General features: G+C 43.6%; 2 protein-coding genes, 2 long non-coding RNA genes and 1 pseudogene across 6 annotated transcripts; 4 read left to right on the forward strand and 1 right to left on the reverse strand.

Annotated features, from left to right (window-relative positions):
- The first annotated feature begins 15 nt into the window (after nt 1–15).
- LOC135606530 (uncharacterized) lies at nt 16–633 on the forward strand. The gene has a single exon (XM_065097561.1). It carries the CDS (start codon nt 59–61, stop codon nt 596–598), a length of 540 nt encoding a protein of 179 aa, XP_064953633.1. The 5' UTR covers nt 16–58; the 3' UTR covers nt 599–633.
- Nucleotides 634–802: 169 nt separating this feature from the next.
- On the forward strand, nt 803–2,167 carry LOC135607572 (uncharacterized; annotated as a pseudogene).
- A 2,288-nt stretch (nt 2,168–4,455) lies between these two features.
- LOC135607861 (uncharacterized) lies at nt 4,456–5,131 on the reverse strand. The gene is made up of 2 exons (XR_010485279.1): nt 4,993–5,131; nt 4,456–4,911 (listed from the first exon to the last, which is right to left on the reverse strand). It is a non-coding gene; the product is annotated as an uncharacterized LOC135607861 (long non-coding RNA).
- Nucleotides 5,132–5,516: 385 nt separating this feature from the next.
- Nucleotides 5,517–8,279, forward strand: LOC135584270 (UDP-glucose 6-dehydrogenase 4-like). Its single transcript, XM_065100024.1, has 2 exons — nt 5,517–6,295; nt 6,691–8,279. The coding sequence occupies exon 2, from the start codon at nt 6,709–6,711 to the stop codon at nt 8,149–8,151; it is 1,443 nt and encodes a 480-aa protein (XP_064956096.1). The 5' UTR covers nt 5,517–6,295; nt 6,691–6,708; the 3' UTR covers nt 8,152–8,279.
- A 282-nt stretch (nt 8,280–8,561) lies between these two features.
- LOC135607860 (uncharacterized) lies at nt 8,562–14,966 on the forward strand. Of its 3 annotated transcripts, XR_010485278.1 has the most exons (5): nt 8,582–8,782; nt 10,299–10,440; nt 10,592–11,033; nt 11,201–14,146; nt 14,271–14,966. It is a non-coding gene; the product is annotated as an uncharacterized LOC135607860 (long non-coding RNA). The 3 variants fall into 3 exon arrangements; XR_010485277.1 differs by having other exon boundaries at nt 8,562–8,690; nt 10,592–14,146; XR_010485276.1 differs by having other exon boundaries at nt 10,592–14,146.
- Nucleotides 14,967–15,791: the final 825 nt, after the last annotated feature.

A 15,791-nucleotide genomic window follows, 5' to 3' on the forward strand; every position in this document is an offset into this window, starting at 1 on the left:
TCTCTATATATATGTTCCCCCTCGTTAGCACTCGAGCGGGAAAGGAGAAGCAAGAAAGATGGCGGAGGCCAACAACAGTGACCGCAGTTCGATGGAGCAGCAACGGCAACGGCAACGGCAACAGCGTCAACAGCGACTCTTCTTTCAGCAGCACTGGCGACAGCTCTTGTTCATGCGGCAGCAGCTCCAACAGCAGCAGCAACCGCAGGCGTCGATCCACCATCAGCCGTCTTATAATCTCCGCCAACCTCTGCAGTGCACCATCCCCCGCTTCCTGTCTTATAATCTCGGCGCCACCGGCGTCCGACACTTCCAGGTCCCTCCGCCGCACCAGCCGCCCCCTTCGTCCTCCTCCTCCCATCCGCCGCCGGTCCCCTGCCTCCGCCCCCACCACGTCCCTCCACAGTCCCAGCCGGCGAGGCCTTCGGCTTCGGGAGTCGAGGTCGGCGCCGGAAGCAAGAGGCCCGTGAACCCCGTGGAGATAGAGATGGCTCACCAGGACGCGTTGATGGTCTGCAACCCCGACTTGAAGAGCCCCTTCGCCTCTGTGGAGGACGCTGTGCAAAGGTATGGATCCGTAGTTCAGTTGCGCTCTTAGGGTTTTGTTGCCTCTTTGCTTTTTCTTGGAAAAAAGACGATCTTTAGTGCTGTTTGATGAGACCATTTATGTATGGCTTATGGCTAAGTGTTCAAAGGGTTGGGAAGATTGAGACTCGTTAAAACGATAGAAAAGAGGGGGAAAGAAGCGGGAAATCTGTGACGCCTGTTCTTGCAGGACAGAGATCTCTCGATTCTTGGTTTGATGGTATTGACGGTTCTTCACTGTGGATTTTGGTTCAATTGCATCCTTGAAGATGAATGTTCAATCTGGGAGTCGTACGGAGGCGAATCTAAATGGTTTATTGCATCAACCTGGGGTTTGATTCCGATACCTAATGATGCTTCGTACTTGTTCGTGAATTGCATCTATCACATTTTCCTGGTTTTCTCTTTTCATTAATTATCTTGATTAGCTGCTTTTGATGTAATTTATGTCATGCAGGGGAAGGGATTCATTTCACAGTTTGCCTTTGAAATTTTCAGGCTGCTGCCTTATCATGTGGTGTCTGACTATAATGCTGAAGAAGATGATCGGGTTCTTGAGAGTGATACTACAGGAGATAGCAAGTCACGCTCCCAGCAGTGGGACAACGACGTCCTTGACGCAGTCACAAAGGTCAACGCTACGTTTGAGAAGCAAGTTCGTAACTTCAACATGATGTTACGGAAGAGAGCACAAGGAGAGTTCAGATCAGAGGAGAGGCTTATGCTAGAGCATGCTTTATTGCAAGAAGAGAAGGAAGCTTTGTTGAAGACAAAAGTAGAAATCGAATCCAGAGAGAAGGCTGATAAGGAAGCAGCAGAAGCCCAAATGCGGATGGCCATGGCCCAGGGAGAACAAACTCAAGCAGAGCGCCGGTCTCATGCAAATGTTCACGCTGCATCCCGTCGTAACGAGGGGTCCGGCGACCAGGGAGGTAACATGGATGGACTTCATGGGTGGAATTACTCAAAGAAAGATGAAGAGCCATCAAAGGATTCTTCTGAATGATGAAAATGAACCTGAATGGAAACATTGGAGGCAAGGTGAGTGGAAAGAAGTGTGGCTGCTGAACTTGAATTTTTGGCAATAGTAGGTTGAATTTGGCTGCTATTATCTTGAGGGAACCCAAAATTTCTTCCCATGCTGCTCACAAATTGTCATTTCACATGATCCATCATATTTTTTGGAGATCTGAAATTGCATGAAAGAGTGCTTAGCTTGAAGCAAGAAAGCATTAACTCTATTATTTGATCTGATGCAGTGAATATCAGGTCGCAGTTGCAGGGCAGCTAAGTCAAAAGCTTGTTATCATGTCAACCAGCTATTTTTAGCTTGAAGATTTTGAGTTTGGCTGCCTAGAAAGTTAACAAGGATATACCTTTCATGTGTGTTTGTGCTTCAACTGAGACATACTTTTTGATACTGCCATGGGAAGTACTTGAAGAACATCATTATAAAGTTTAGTGTTGACTGGTTGTCTTTTACCAACACCATGATTGAAACTCATCTGAGTCACATATTTCTGCTTGATGAGTTGATGTTGAATTAGAGGTTTCTTGGTTTTCTTGAAGGTGGAGTGGCAGTCACAGTGGTTTCTTATAAATCAAAACATCCTTCTGCATGAAGTCTGCATGAACAGTTGCCAAGTTGCAATATTTGTCAACAGAAGTACATAAAGTGCAACATCATGCAGTGCATTTAAGCATACCATCAATCAGCTACTCTGCAATGTGAAGGTACGCACCTCATCACTTAACCACTGGCCTGTAAAACCCTGAGCTCCAAGGACATGAATGATCTGACAAAGAAGATATGTGAGAATTCTGCAGTTATGTGGCCACTTTGGGAGGAGAGAAATGCCTAGGGTTTCTATCAGAGAGAGAAAAATCCTAAAGTGTAAAATATTATGAGAAAGATTGGTAGGTGCCCTTCTTTACACTTGTTAAATCATAGATGATCCTTGAAATCACAAATATCATAAGCATCCTTTAAAAATTCAATAAAAAATCATAAATATCTTTTGGAAAGTCTGCTAACTTCAGGGAAGTAATCATAACATTTTCAACTTTACAGACAGGGAGATAAGCAAGTTTCCTATAACATCTAGTGTTGGAAACCAGAACTTGAGATATGAAGCAAAAAGAAATTTTAATTTATATAAGAGGTAAAGATTGACAAATTATTTTTCTTGATGTTGGAAGTTGAAAGCCATTATGTAGAAATTTTCAACAGACCTGACTTAAGAAGAAATTTTAGATTTTCTCCAGAATTAATATGAAATCATGTCCATAAATTCTGGATGGTATGCAATCATCCATCTTAAGAATTAATGACAAAGCCTTTTAGTTTCAGAACTTGGTGTTGTTTCATGCACTTTAAAATGGAAATCTCTCAGATCACTAGTGATTTTGCCTAACAACCATCTACACAACATCTTTCTGTCTCTAAAATTTCATAGTTGAATGGTGAAAATGGAACTGTTGTCACATCCACTCTATTAAATTCCCAATCAAAGATTGAAAATAAACTAAGGGGGAATGTCATATGGCTATTTGGTCAGAATTGGTAGGATGGCATCAGAAATATAATTTGATCAATATGGATTGGAACAGCAGCAGCTCATGATGTCTTCTATGCTGCTGTCATATCAGCTGGAAAGGAAGGAGACTGTCATTTGGATAGACACATGATGCTCAAACATGACCCTCAAAGCACTACATCTTTACCTACTCTCAGCAAGCAGAAACAGGAAATGAAAGATGTAAAGATTGTCTCATTAACAACATGGAGAAGTGTGGAACAGCATGGCATGTTGAGTGAAGGCATCAAGGAAGCATGGACAGTGTTCAGGCACATGGAATCAGTGACTTTTTTCCTTGATTTCTTTGTGACCTTGTGGCCATACCATCCTTGTCCTCACACAGAAAAAAAAGAGAGGCATATTAATCCTGATTTATCTTTTCACAATTTTTTTTTTTACCTCAGCTCACAATGGAGATATTGTTTTTTGGTCTTGGCCTCATTTATAGTACATTTTGCATGAATGAGATATATTTATATTCAAGTTTTTGATTTAGGCATCATATTCCACCAATCTCCATAGGCTTGAAACTTTCAGTGATGGCCATCCATGTTATGGTTGGGTTAACTTGTATTTCAATTGCTTTTAAGCAGATTATTTGTAGCCCTAATCTAAGGCATCTGTAGAGATGTTATGTTTTGTTCCTAGGCCAGTCTCTGGAGAGCTCTTAGCACTGGAGTGTCACAGCTACTGGATTAAAGTTATAATCTGTTCTTGGAACTTTGTGAGTATCATGTGTAGTGGACCAGATGTTGTCGATGTCCTTGTTTGGAGGATAACTAAATTAAAAGTGTATACATGAGTAGCAGAGCTTTTCTTGTTGATTTGTCAGGCATCTCATGAGTCACATGATATGTGGGGAAGATCTGCCATTCTTGTCTTGGATTCTAATAGTCTTCAGATTCAGACTCTTGGGATACATGTGATCTTGAGACAGATCCTGCGAGTGAAAGAGTCAGAAATTGCTACCACACCTTCTGACAGTATCCTTTTTCTTTCTTTTATGCTTTTGAGGAAGGAAAAAAAGAGGGGGTGGGTGGGGGAGGAGAACTGCAAAATGCATATGCCTTCAATCTGCTTGTCACCATTAATTTCTCTTTCTGCAGGTTAACAAATGGTACATGGAATTAGCACTTCTTACTTTCCATGTGATTTCTTGTGATCTTTTCTTTTATGAGTTTCTAAATCCAAAATAGGTTGTAAGGATTTGCAGTATCATTCCTAAGCTTGGCATTCTTATGCTCTTTGATGGCCTTTCACAGCAAAGTCTGTTCATGGAAAGAGAAGAAAGTGCAAGCACAAGAGATAGCATTCTGTAGGAGAACTTTCCACTAGCACTAAAGAGAAGAACAAGGCTTCATCCTTCGAAAGAAGAAGAGGAGGAGGAGGAGGACATCAAGTATAAGAAGTCTGTAAGCTTCCCTTCAGCTTCACTGGCAGTGGATCTGAGTGCTGATGACAGGAAAGTCCTGGGGAGTCATCCAGGCGTACTTGAACCTGATCGGAGCGCCCCTCGTTAACGGTCGGCCACCGCCGACGATGCACCGCTCCTCGTCCACCGGCCTGATGGCGCGGCGGTTGACCGGCTCGACGCTGCTGAGGCCGTAGCACCGCAGGAGCACCCGCGACTGCGAGCACTCGCAGGTGTTGGTCACCAACACCTCGTACTCCGGCTTCCCTTCCACGGTGCCTCCTGTCCTCGTCTGACGCACGGCGATGTCAGATGAACTGCATGGCTCTGCGAGACCTGCGTGAAGAGCATTAACTCTGCGATGAGTTCGAAGCAGATCACTCTGAATGTGGCAATAGACAGTAGCAGAAAACTTGCCCCCACTGCTGGTGCAAAGAAGAAGTGCCAAGAAGAGGTTGAGAAGTCTTGCCATCCTCCACTCCTTGTGTTCTTGCAAGTCAAGTGCAGGTTATTTATAGAGAGAGAGAGAGAGAGAGAGAGAGAGAGAGAGAGAGAGAGAGAGAGAGAGATGTCTGCAATGATTCAGTTGGTCTAAGCTGCAATCGTGGGATCATCCATGTTCTTCCGAACTAGCTCGGCCTACACGTTTTCACCAGGTAAAGGACATGCCTAACAAAACCATGCATTCAGATTCACTCAGATCCAACAGCTAACATGATTAGATCCTCAAGGGCGGTCAATCCAAAAAAATGAAATCTGGGCTTGTGAGAACCGAGCGTGTTTGCCAACCGAATTCACTGAATCACAGATCTGAAAGTATGAGGCTCAACCAATTTGTCTTTTTAGGTTTGTCACTGCCCGAGCTGGATCATAACCAAGGTTGAATTCAGACAAATGCTCCGACAGGATCTGATCCTGTATCTTGGAGCTTCCTCTCATGCTTTTGTTCTCTACTGCCTGATGAACTGTTGTCCTCTTCCTGCAGATAGGAAATTCCCAGATGCTCACATGAATGAAGATAACCCTGTTTGTCTTGCTTTATTTGCTGTTTCTTTCTTGTTGTGTCTCTTTCAGAATCCAAGTGGGAGAGCAGCAATCGGTGGAGGGGAATGGTGCGAGGAAGCTACTAATTCCTATATTCTTCAAACCACCTTCATCAGAGACTAACTTACATTATTATAACCAGAGTTAGAGTTGATCAGGCACATAGCTATAGATTAATCATTCCTCCAAACTACACAGCAGAGTTTATCCTAAGATTTCCTTTCAATGAGACACTGTTCCTTTTAATGACTTGTTGACTTTGCTTTACTTGGTGGTCAAGTTGCCATCTCTTGTTCAACTGCAAGTGTGTCCAACTCCTCATTGTGGCAGGCATAAGGTATTAAGAACATGCTGAAAGCAGTGCAGATAAAAGAGTCAATGCATGCATCATGTTCTTCCGTGACAAGAATGTTCTCAGATGCAGCTTGAATCGCATGGCGTGCTATGTTCTTTTGTATTGGCTAAACTTTGCAGGACAAAATGCAAAATGCAAGTAGACATGTTCTTAGCTTTGACGGTGGAATCGGTCCTCCTCGATTGTCGAGGCTAACATAGACCGATTCCTCAGCCTTCAGCAACACATGGTAGATGAACAGAGCAGGACCGGTGAGATCTGGCTACAGGTTCTGCGGCTAAGCTCACCTACGGTTCTCTCCGTTTTCTGGTGATCTAAGAGGTATGACACAGTTTTGATTTCTTGTAGCTGTTGTTCTTTTCTAGCCTAACTCAAAAGAGTTACTGACAACGATGGCTGAAGGGGTTGACTTTTGAGGCAGAGGTTGAATGCATGGTTTCATCGAGTCAGAGATAATAAAAGCTGCTTGGTAAAGAAGATCGTCTGTGTCTGCATGTCTAATTTGCATACTGTATCGTACTGATGTACTTCACTGTGGTATTGACATGATCGAACATATTGTCGATCTGTCCTGTGAGTCAACCATGCTTTGATTCTGAACTCACTGACTTTTGTGTGGCTGACTTGTTTGATCCTAGATTTCATAAGTCAACGTCATCTTGTAGCCCTTTGGCTGTCATCTTTGATGTTTGATGTTGATCTCATGGTGAGTGCAGAGTGGTCGAAGGTCGAAGATGGTGAAGATCTGCTGCGTCGGAGCGGGTTACGTCGGCGGCCCCACCATGGCAGTCATCGCCCTGAAGTGCCCGGCCGTCGAGGTGGTGGTCGTCGACATCTCCGTCGCCCGCATCACCGCGTGGAACAGCGAGCAGCTCCCTATCTACGAGCCCGGCCTCGACGACGTGGTGAAGCAGTGCCGGGGGCGGAACCTGTTCTTCAGTACCGACATCGAGAAGCACATCGCCCGGGCGGACATCATCTTCGTCTCCGTCAACACGCCGACGAAGACCCGCGGCCTCGGCGCCGGCAAGGCCGCCGACCTCACCTACTGGGAGAACGCTGCCCGCATGATCGCCGATGTCGCCAAGGCCGACAAGATCGTGGTCGAGAAGTCCACCGTCCCCGTCAAGACCGCTGAGGCGATCGAGAAGATCTTGATCCACAACAGCCGGGGCGTCAACTTCCAGATCCTGTCTAACCCGGAGTTCCTCGCGGAGGGCACGGCCATCAAGGACCTGTTCAACCCCGACCGGGTGCTCATCGGCGGCCGGGAGACCCCCGAGGGGAAGAAGGCGGTGCAGGCGCTGAAGCAGGTCTACGCCAACTGGGTTCCCGAGGACAGGATCATCACCACCAACCTGTGGTCCGCGGAGCTCTCCAAGCTCGCCGCCAACGCGTTCCTGGCGCAGAGGATCTCGTCGGTGAACGCGATCTCGGCGCTCTGCGAGGCCACCGGGGCGGACGTGGCCGAGGTGGCCTACGCCATCGGGAAGGACACCAGGGTCGGGCCCAGGTTCTTGAGCGCCAGCGTCGGGTTCGGCGGCTCCTGCTTCCAGAAGGACATCCTCAACCTGGTGTACATCTGCGAGTGTCATGGCCTCCCGGAGGTGGCCAACTACTGGAAGGACGTGATCAAGATCAACGACTACCAGAAGAGCCGCTTCGTCAACCGGGTCGTCTCCTCCATGTTCAACACCGTGTCGGAGAAGAAGATCGCGGTGCTGGGGTTCGCCTTCAAGAAGGACACGGGCGACACCAGGGAGACGCCCGCCATCGACGTCTGCAAGGGGCTGCTGGGCGACAAGGCCAAGGTCTGCATCTACGACCCTCAGGTGACGGAGGAGCAGATCCAGCGCGACCTGGCGCTCAACAAGTTCGACTGGGACCACCCCATCCACCTCCAGCCGATGAGCGCCACGGAGGTGAAGCCGGTGGCGGTCACCAGGGACGCGTACGAGGCCACCAAGGGGGCGCACGGCGTCTGCATCCTCACCGAGTGGGACGAGTTCAAGAAGCTGGACTACGTCAGGATCTACGAGAGCATGCAGAAGCCGGCGTTCATGTTCGACGGACGCAACGTGGTGGATCCACAGAAGATGAGGGAGATCGGCTTCATCGTCTACTCCATCGGCAAGCCGCTGGATTCATGGCTCGTTGACAGACCTGCCGTAGTCTAATTCTGAGCTTTTCCCACAGCAGTATTCCACCCTTCCTTCCATCCATCCATCCATCTCATCTATTTACTTCGTCCACTTACCAATTATTGTCACCTCAATCTTCTTGCAAAGACCAAATTCCATCGCTAGTTTTTTACTACTCAATATCAACTTTTGGTTGACTATAATACGATAGATTTTAAATTGGGCGAACATTAATCCCAAAACCTTAAAACTATTAAGAAATGATATAAATATATTGATCCGTTACATGAGAATCGACTTAATTCCATTTATACCCAACACATTTTATCTAAAGGCAAGTCATACAGCAGTATAATTTTGGCTTTATGAACATGGTAAGGGGTAATTGAGTACTTTCACGTATGCTAAACCCCAAATCACCGAATATGGGAACAAAAACAAAGAAAAATAGGAAGCGTGGCGAGCTATTTATTTGCGCACCCATTTGGCCGCCAAATTCTACGATTTCGATCGAATCCTGCCTCGGTTCGTCCTCTGGATCTGCGAACCGACGCCGGAATCTGCTCTCACGATCGGTACAGTTACTGCGCATTTTCTTGCCGACGTTGGGTTCTAGGGTTAGGGTTTGCTCGTCTCCTGCTAGCCTTGGCTCCTTGCCGGCTCTCTGGTACATGTTTTGACGCGCCTTTGGTCGTTCCCCATTGTGATTTATCTCGTAGGATGTTAAGATCGTTTCTAGGGTTGTGATTTGTACGGATTCTTGATTCGAACATTGTTCATTAGCCTCTTCTCCGTTTGCAACGCTTTGCTATCTCTTGTCGTTGCTTTGCGGCGTCGCGATCGGGCAAATGAACAATGTTCGTGAGGTCCTTCCGAAGTGGGATCTGGCAGCTTTCTTGTTCGTGTTCTTCTGTAATGGAACCTTTAATGAGTCCTGTGAGTATGCACAGGGAAGGAGTAAATGATATTGATTGCCTTGTCTGCAGTAGTTGAGATGGCCTTTTAGAGCAAAAGAGGATCTTTATTGCTTTTCACAATAGTGTTTTGCTAAAGTGGTGGTGCTTATTCCAGTAAATTTTTCTTGATGGCTGTTAAAAAATTGGAAATATGGAATGGAGTTGTATGTGCCAGATGAATGTATCCATTAGTAACTATTCGACTCTAAAGTGTTCGATCGAAAACATTTGTGATTAGTCTTCCTCCTCATCTTGAGTGCTTGTGTAGAATTAGCTCCTCTGCATCGAATTGTAAACTATTTTAGTTATCTAGAGAGACTGGCCGAGTCAGACCATTGTTTTGGTTCTTTTCTTATTGTAAAGGTTAAAATCACTTAGAAGAAGCACCCAAATTGCCCAGATTAATCTGGAGGTGGTCAGAACTGGTTGAGGTACAATTGGAAGTGGCCTTTGGCCAACTTTGATCAAATTACAACCCAGCTTCCCAAAACCCTTGGACTTCAGAATTTGACCTGGCTGGTCCTAATGTAAATCTGCCGGTCATGCAGTATTGTGGTGAGAAACCAATCGAGAAGGTTATGTACTGCAAAATCATGATCATATTGTGTGGGTTGGCTATGTAGTGGAATAGTTGAATTCATCTTGCAAAGTGCTACAAATTTTGATGGTGGGAGAGGGAGAGTGAAGGGAAGGGAAAGGTACAGTTCGTTATTATTCAATTGGAATTTTAAGCTGGCAAAGCATATTATCCATTATCAGATTAGGAGAATGAAATTTGCTACTTGATTAGTATGTAACTCTAAATTTAACGTATAGGTTATAGCTGGTATCAATTGCCTCAAACAAGATTATTTTTTGGTATCTTGATTGAACAAGATCTGCTGTCAAGGTGGATCTTAAGCATGGAGTTGTTCTGTCATCTACATTTTTTTTTCCGTGGCTCCTACATTGCTACTATGAAGAGTGGAATTATGAGTGTAAATCATTTTTGTCCGTTCCTCTCGATTCATCCAACATCCGTCCCTCCCTTGCTGTCACAAGCTCACTCTTGCTTCCTCCAAACATCTGTTGTTTGTGCAGTGATTAGTTTTTACCAGAGCAACGATGAAACAAAACATGATCTGAAAAGCTATGTTTTTATTGTTATCAAGAAATGTTTGACTTTTTAGTGTTTTATGCATTATCTCCTAAAATTATTTTATTTATTATACTTTTCTGGCTTGTTAGAATTTCAGGTCATACATATTTCTCAAGCATAACAAGCAGCCTTTGGTTGATGTTAGGACCAGCCAACATGTTATTGAGCAAGTCAGACAACTGGAGTGTGATAGTCACCTGGCATCAGTTGCTAAGGTTCTTCCATCTAAGGGTATGTTCGGAATCTTCGTCTTTAGGTCTTCCATGTTAGACTGCGATAGTCACCTGGCATCTTTAGGTCTGATTGTGACAATCATACACTTCTACTTGAATGTGAGGGTAATTTTCTTGACATAGGTGGCTTAACTTGTTTTGATTTACAGATGGACTGCTGAAAATCTTGAACAGCAACAGAGATATAAAAATTGTGAGCACTCTTGCTATGGATACTAAGTTACTTAGTGTACATGGTAGGACTTCTTTATTACCTGGGATGGGCAACATCTCTGAAGGGATTTTTCCAGGGCAAAGCAAACGGTGTTTTTGTGATGATGAAGCTTACTTATTTACATGCCAGCATCCAGAGCAAGTGGACCAGAATGTGCATTTGAATCCATACGCAGAAACTGAGTTTACAGCCTCTCTGCCACCAGCTTCAGCTAGTTTCATTACATCTGTGACTTCATCTTTTGATCTTGTAACATTTTAAGATTTTGATGGGAGAGAGTGAAGGCTTATAAGTGATTCGATGACTTAGCCTTAGTTGTTGCCAATCACGATTTGAAGAAAACTGAGGCTGCTGTTCATGTGGATGTTTCTGACAAGGTACTGGTAGCAGCCAGCTTACATATGATTGTAGTGATGAAGAAACTGTTTTGGAATCACCTGATGGGGTTGATTTTGTTTCTAGTTATTTGAAAATTGCCGTCAAGCAGATAAGTTTTTATCACCTTCTTTTGATTACTTTCCTCGAAAACCTTTTGTTATTGTAGTGAATCATCGAGCTGATGTTCTGGAGTCATGTTCACATAGTTGCAAGAAAATTGAGGAATCTAGTCATTATGCTTCTCCAGTGGTAAATTCAAGCGGTTGCCATTTAGTGAATAAAGATGACAGAGAACAGTAGATAGGGTCTTGTGTCATTCCAATGCCTGATTCTTGTTTGTTGGAATCAGAAAATACAGTTGTACTTACACAAAACTGACTGTAGCTGCTTGGATGAGGGTTCAGTTAGATGCATAAGACAGCATATGAAGGTTGCACGAAAAAAGCTTGAGAAATTTTGGGGACAGGATAAAATTGATATAGGGGTTTATGTGACATGGGAGAGGATGTAGCCCATAAGTGGACCACAGAGGAGCATTTGTTCCTAGAAGTTGTCCTATCAAATCCTGCATCATTGGGTAAGAACTTATGGGTTGTATTGCCTTTATTTTTCCTGCTCAAAGTAAAAACGAGTTAGTCAGTTACTGCTTCAATGTATTCATGCTACGGAAGAGAGCTGAACAGAACTGGTTAGATCCACTGAATGCTGATAGTGATGATGACAAATGGAAAGGAAGTGATGATAATGAGTTTGCAGCCGAAGAGGAAATTGAATAAGATTCTGTTGTAGAGACACTTCCAGATGAAGATGCTGTTACTTTTAACAAAGTTGAGCATGAGGATGATGAGATGAATGAAGATGATGAGGATGGAGAGGAGCATGACGACTATGCCGCCATTGCTGGGGAGAATGATGCAGGTTTCTCTGTTGGTACTAAAGGCTACAATATTGATAGGCCAAACTTTCTGCTTCCCATGGAACACATAGACGAGCATTTGCAGACTTCTATGGTGGAGCTAGATGTTCAAGATGAATCATGCACATCCTATGAGCGCCTGCATGGTGCAGGTTCCTGTGGTCTTGCTAACATTGTGGTTGCCAGCACGGTCTGACCAAGGGACTCTATGAGATCTTGCCTAGGGAGCACAAAAATGATGGTTCAAGTGATTCGTTGAATCGGGTGCTCTCCGATGACCAATGGCGCATGAGATCATGGGAAATCAGTTTTACATGTGGAGCAGGAAAAGATGATGGATATCGTGTCGCGTATCACCAATAATCAGGACTTTGGCGTGGAGGTTCATCAGAATGACAAAATCGACAGTCATGATTTTGACATGCCCTTGTAGTTGCATCTAGCAAGGTTTTCCCTTGTCGCATTCATTGCACCCTCAACTAGATATCTTGAATTATCTGAAGCTGTGCTCTGTTAAATCATGCTGGTGGGTATTAGTCTTTCCAATTTTCCCTTTGTGCATTATCGAAGGTCAGCAGCTTTGCTTCTTGTAAAGTTAGAATTTGGAAGTGAGGTTGCTCATGGTTCCATGGGGTACTAAAAGCGGCTCACATGGACTGCTTCCACTACAAGTTGTACAATCCTTGTAGCTTGGCCCTCTCCTTCAGAACTGTTATCGAGGGAAACATGTATTGGTAGATCCAACAAAATAAAGCACTTGATATGATATGACATCTATCTTTTGTCGAGGTCTGTTCTCTATCCTTGTTTCATCTCATTATGAAATCTCTGGCTTTCTATTCATGCATGTTTGTTAGCTATACTATTCACAGGATTTTAGAGGAAAAATATTTTGTTGGAGAATATTACCTATTGCTTCCCAATTGTGCTTATGTTGTAGAAGAATATCATCAAAACAATTTTCTTTTTTTTTTCTCTTTCTTTTTTGACACATCATTAGGCCCTTTTCTTGCTATTTAATTCCTGAGAGCAGAAGGCCAGGAATGAATGGGCTTGACATATAGCCTACCTGTTCTTCCATCAAACAAGAGGAGGAGCCAACTGATCATATTCTCACTACAAAATTTGAAGTTGGAATGATCATATTTCCCAATGTTGACCCGAACAATGGTGGAGATAAAGGTCAAACTAAAGAGCTGCAAAGACAATCGAAACCTAAAAGCACCCTCCAAAATCTGGAGAATTTTATATGAAGGCAATTGTTGATTCTTCTCTGTTCATTAGTCTTCAAGCTCCCAGATTCCACATTAGTTCATAGAAATCTGAAATCATAGTGCATATTGGTCCCACTGGTTACTAGTGAGATCCTCAAGACATTTATAGAGGTGAAGTGAGTTCTACACCCTCTATTCTGCTTCTTTAGCCTTACGCTCATTGCATATGGCTTTTCTAATTTCAAATTGGCAAAGGTCTCTAAGATTGTAGCCCTCTAAATCCTTGATTTCACATCCAATAATCACCTTTAGTGCCCTTGAGAGAATCAAATCATTTTTTTTTCTTTCAATTGTCACCTTGTTTTCGGAATTAAAAATTCTCTTCGAGTTGCTTGATCATTTGAAGGATTATTTAATAATGAATGGTATCACTATCTAAATCAACAATGTAGCGATAGGATTGTTTTTGATATCATGCATGTTTTAAATGGGTGAAACACATGGCCTTTAAGTTGTGTGGTAAACTAAATTTACTGCAATATCCAAAGTTCCAAGTACTGCTTGACAGATACTCAAATTGGTGATCTTTTTCTATCTGTAAGTTGCAGAGAATATACAGTGTTAGCTACAGAATGCACACACCAAAATGGTCTGTAGGGTTTCTCATTTTAACAGGGATGGCATAAGTTCTTATCTCTTGCCTTACATCAAAAAGGATGAACTACTTTTACCATGTTTCCTGTCATGTTTTCATCAAAGATACACCAAGTTTTTCATACAACTGCTAAGTTAATACTGCAAGTATAGATGGTGGTCCATCTGTGCATTTTTGCAAAAGGCCTTTTGTCACAGGTATCATCTGTTCTTCTTGACCGTGTCTCCAGTTGCAGGAAGCTGGTGTAATAGCCTTTTCTACACCTAGCCCCAGGTTTTCCAAACAATAAGGTTGCTGGCCATGTTGATCCTGTGGTCTACACCAACAGTGAGCCCACGCCCAGCTACCTCCACTGTCATTCTATTAAGACCATTCAATGGTGTTCAATACTAGTGGTGGTGTGTCATTGTAATGAGGCTTAGCTGAAACCAGCTTTTCTACCGCTTCACAGGTCTCTTGCCTTGGATTTTAAAAGCCTACAGGGTGGGTCTCCTTCCCTCCACCTTCTAACTCGGAGTTGTTCCCCCCTGAGCTCTTTAGAAACGAGCCATGGAGAGTCATCCTTCTTTCAGCATTGCCGCCGCTGCCACCCCAACGCCTCGGCCTGTCCTCATCGCGGTTCTCGTCCTGGCGACGTTCCAGATTGCAATTGCCATGGTGCACGAAGCTGAATTGGCACGATTCTGCAGCCATTACCGGCACCAGCATGAAGAGAGCTCCACCTCCTCGCCACACCACATGCCTTCCTGGTGCTCCCAGATCTTGCAAAGTCTGCTTCCGCCGCCACCGCCCGATGAAGTTGATCCAAGGTACGGGGTGGAGAAGCGGCTCGTGCCGACGGGGCCCAACCCTCTGCACAACTGAACTGATTAGTGTTTCATCATCATCAGAAGTATGTGGTCTCCCAGCCTGTGTTCTGGTCATCTCAATCTCTCCTATATATTGTATTGTTTGGCTACAACTTACTCCTCTTCTCTACCTTCTTCTCATTTCCCTGAAGCTTTTTTTGAGGGGAACTTGAGGCTGTATTGAGTGAGGCTTGGTGTGAGCTCTCTTGTTCAGAGAAGAGCTGTTTAATGATATGTTTAATGGAGTTTTGAGACTTACAGTGGAGGATATGTTGGAATCCTAATGTTCTACTTTGCTATGTGATAACTCAGTTTCTCTGTAGTCCTTATGAGACTTTCTCGGTAGGCTCAAGAGAAGGTGATGAGTTCATTTATTGCAGGAATTGAAAGCACCCCACCTTTTTCGGTGGAGCAGTAGCTACCACCATATCACCACCACAATTTAAAATGTTCATGTGATGGTTTTAGTACAGGATGACTCAATTATTGTTTGCCATTCTCGAGTCCTGTGGTTCCGTTGCTTGCAGGGTGAGTTGGTAGCTCCATCTTTGTTTGCCCCAAGTATATTCCTTTGCCTGTTCAGTAACTTTGTATCTGATGTAGCGGAGCCTTCTAAGTAGATGTGTGTGTATATATATATATATATATGCCTTACTTAGAGCATTAAAATTGACCAAAAATACAGCAGAAAAAAAGAAAGAGTAAACGCTACAAATTGAGGAAAACTGAAAAATTTTCCTCTCCGTCCAATGTTTTTTTGCACGAGGCATTTATTTTTGTTGAGTGTTATTTAGATTCAATTAGATATTTAGTCGTTTTGATCGTTTCTTGAACTTGTTAACTAATTTTATTTCTAGTGGCTTTTGTGTTTATTGTCTTATTTAGTTTGATGATTTGTGTTAATCAATTTCTTTAACATAATAGCTGAATAATTGTACAACCTGAGTTTTTAGAAGTATAAATGCTCAATAAAAGAGAGAGAGAGAGATCTAAAGTAAAATCTCATTCCCTTCTTGTGAAATTAGTTTTTTATTTGATCATTGATTTATATAATCGATTTTCATTCTCAAATTCTGTGAGCTTTGCTATTTAAGTATGACAAAATTTCATCTTAAATAGGTGAT

Source organism: Musa acuminata, chromosome BXJ2-3 (genome assembly GCF_036884655.1).
Source record: "Musa acuminata AAA Group cultivar baxijiao chromosome BXJ2-3, Cavendish_Baxijiao_AAA, whole genome shotgun sequence".
In the NCBI taxonomy this organism is placed as follows: domain Eukaryota; kingdom Viridiplantae; phylum Streptophyta; class Magnoliopsida; order Zingiberales; family Musaceae; genus Musa; species Musa acuminata.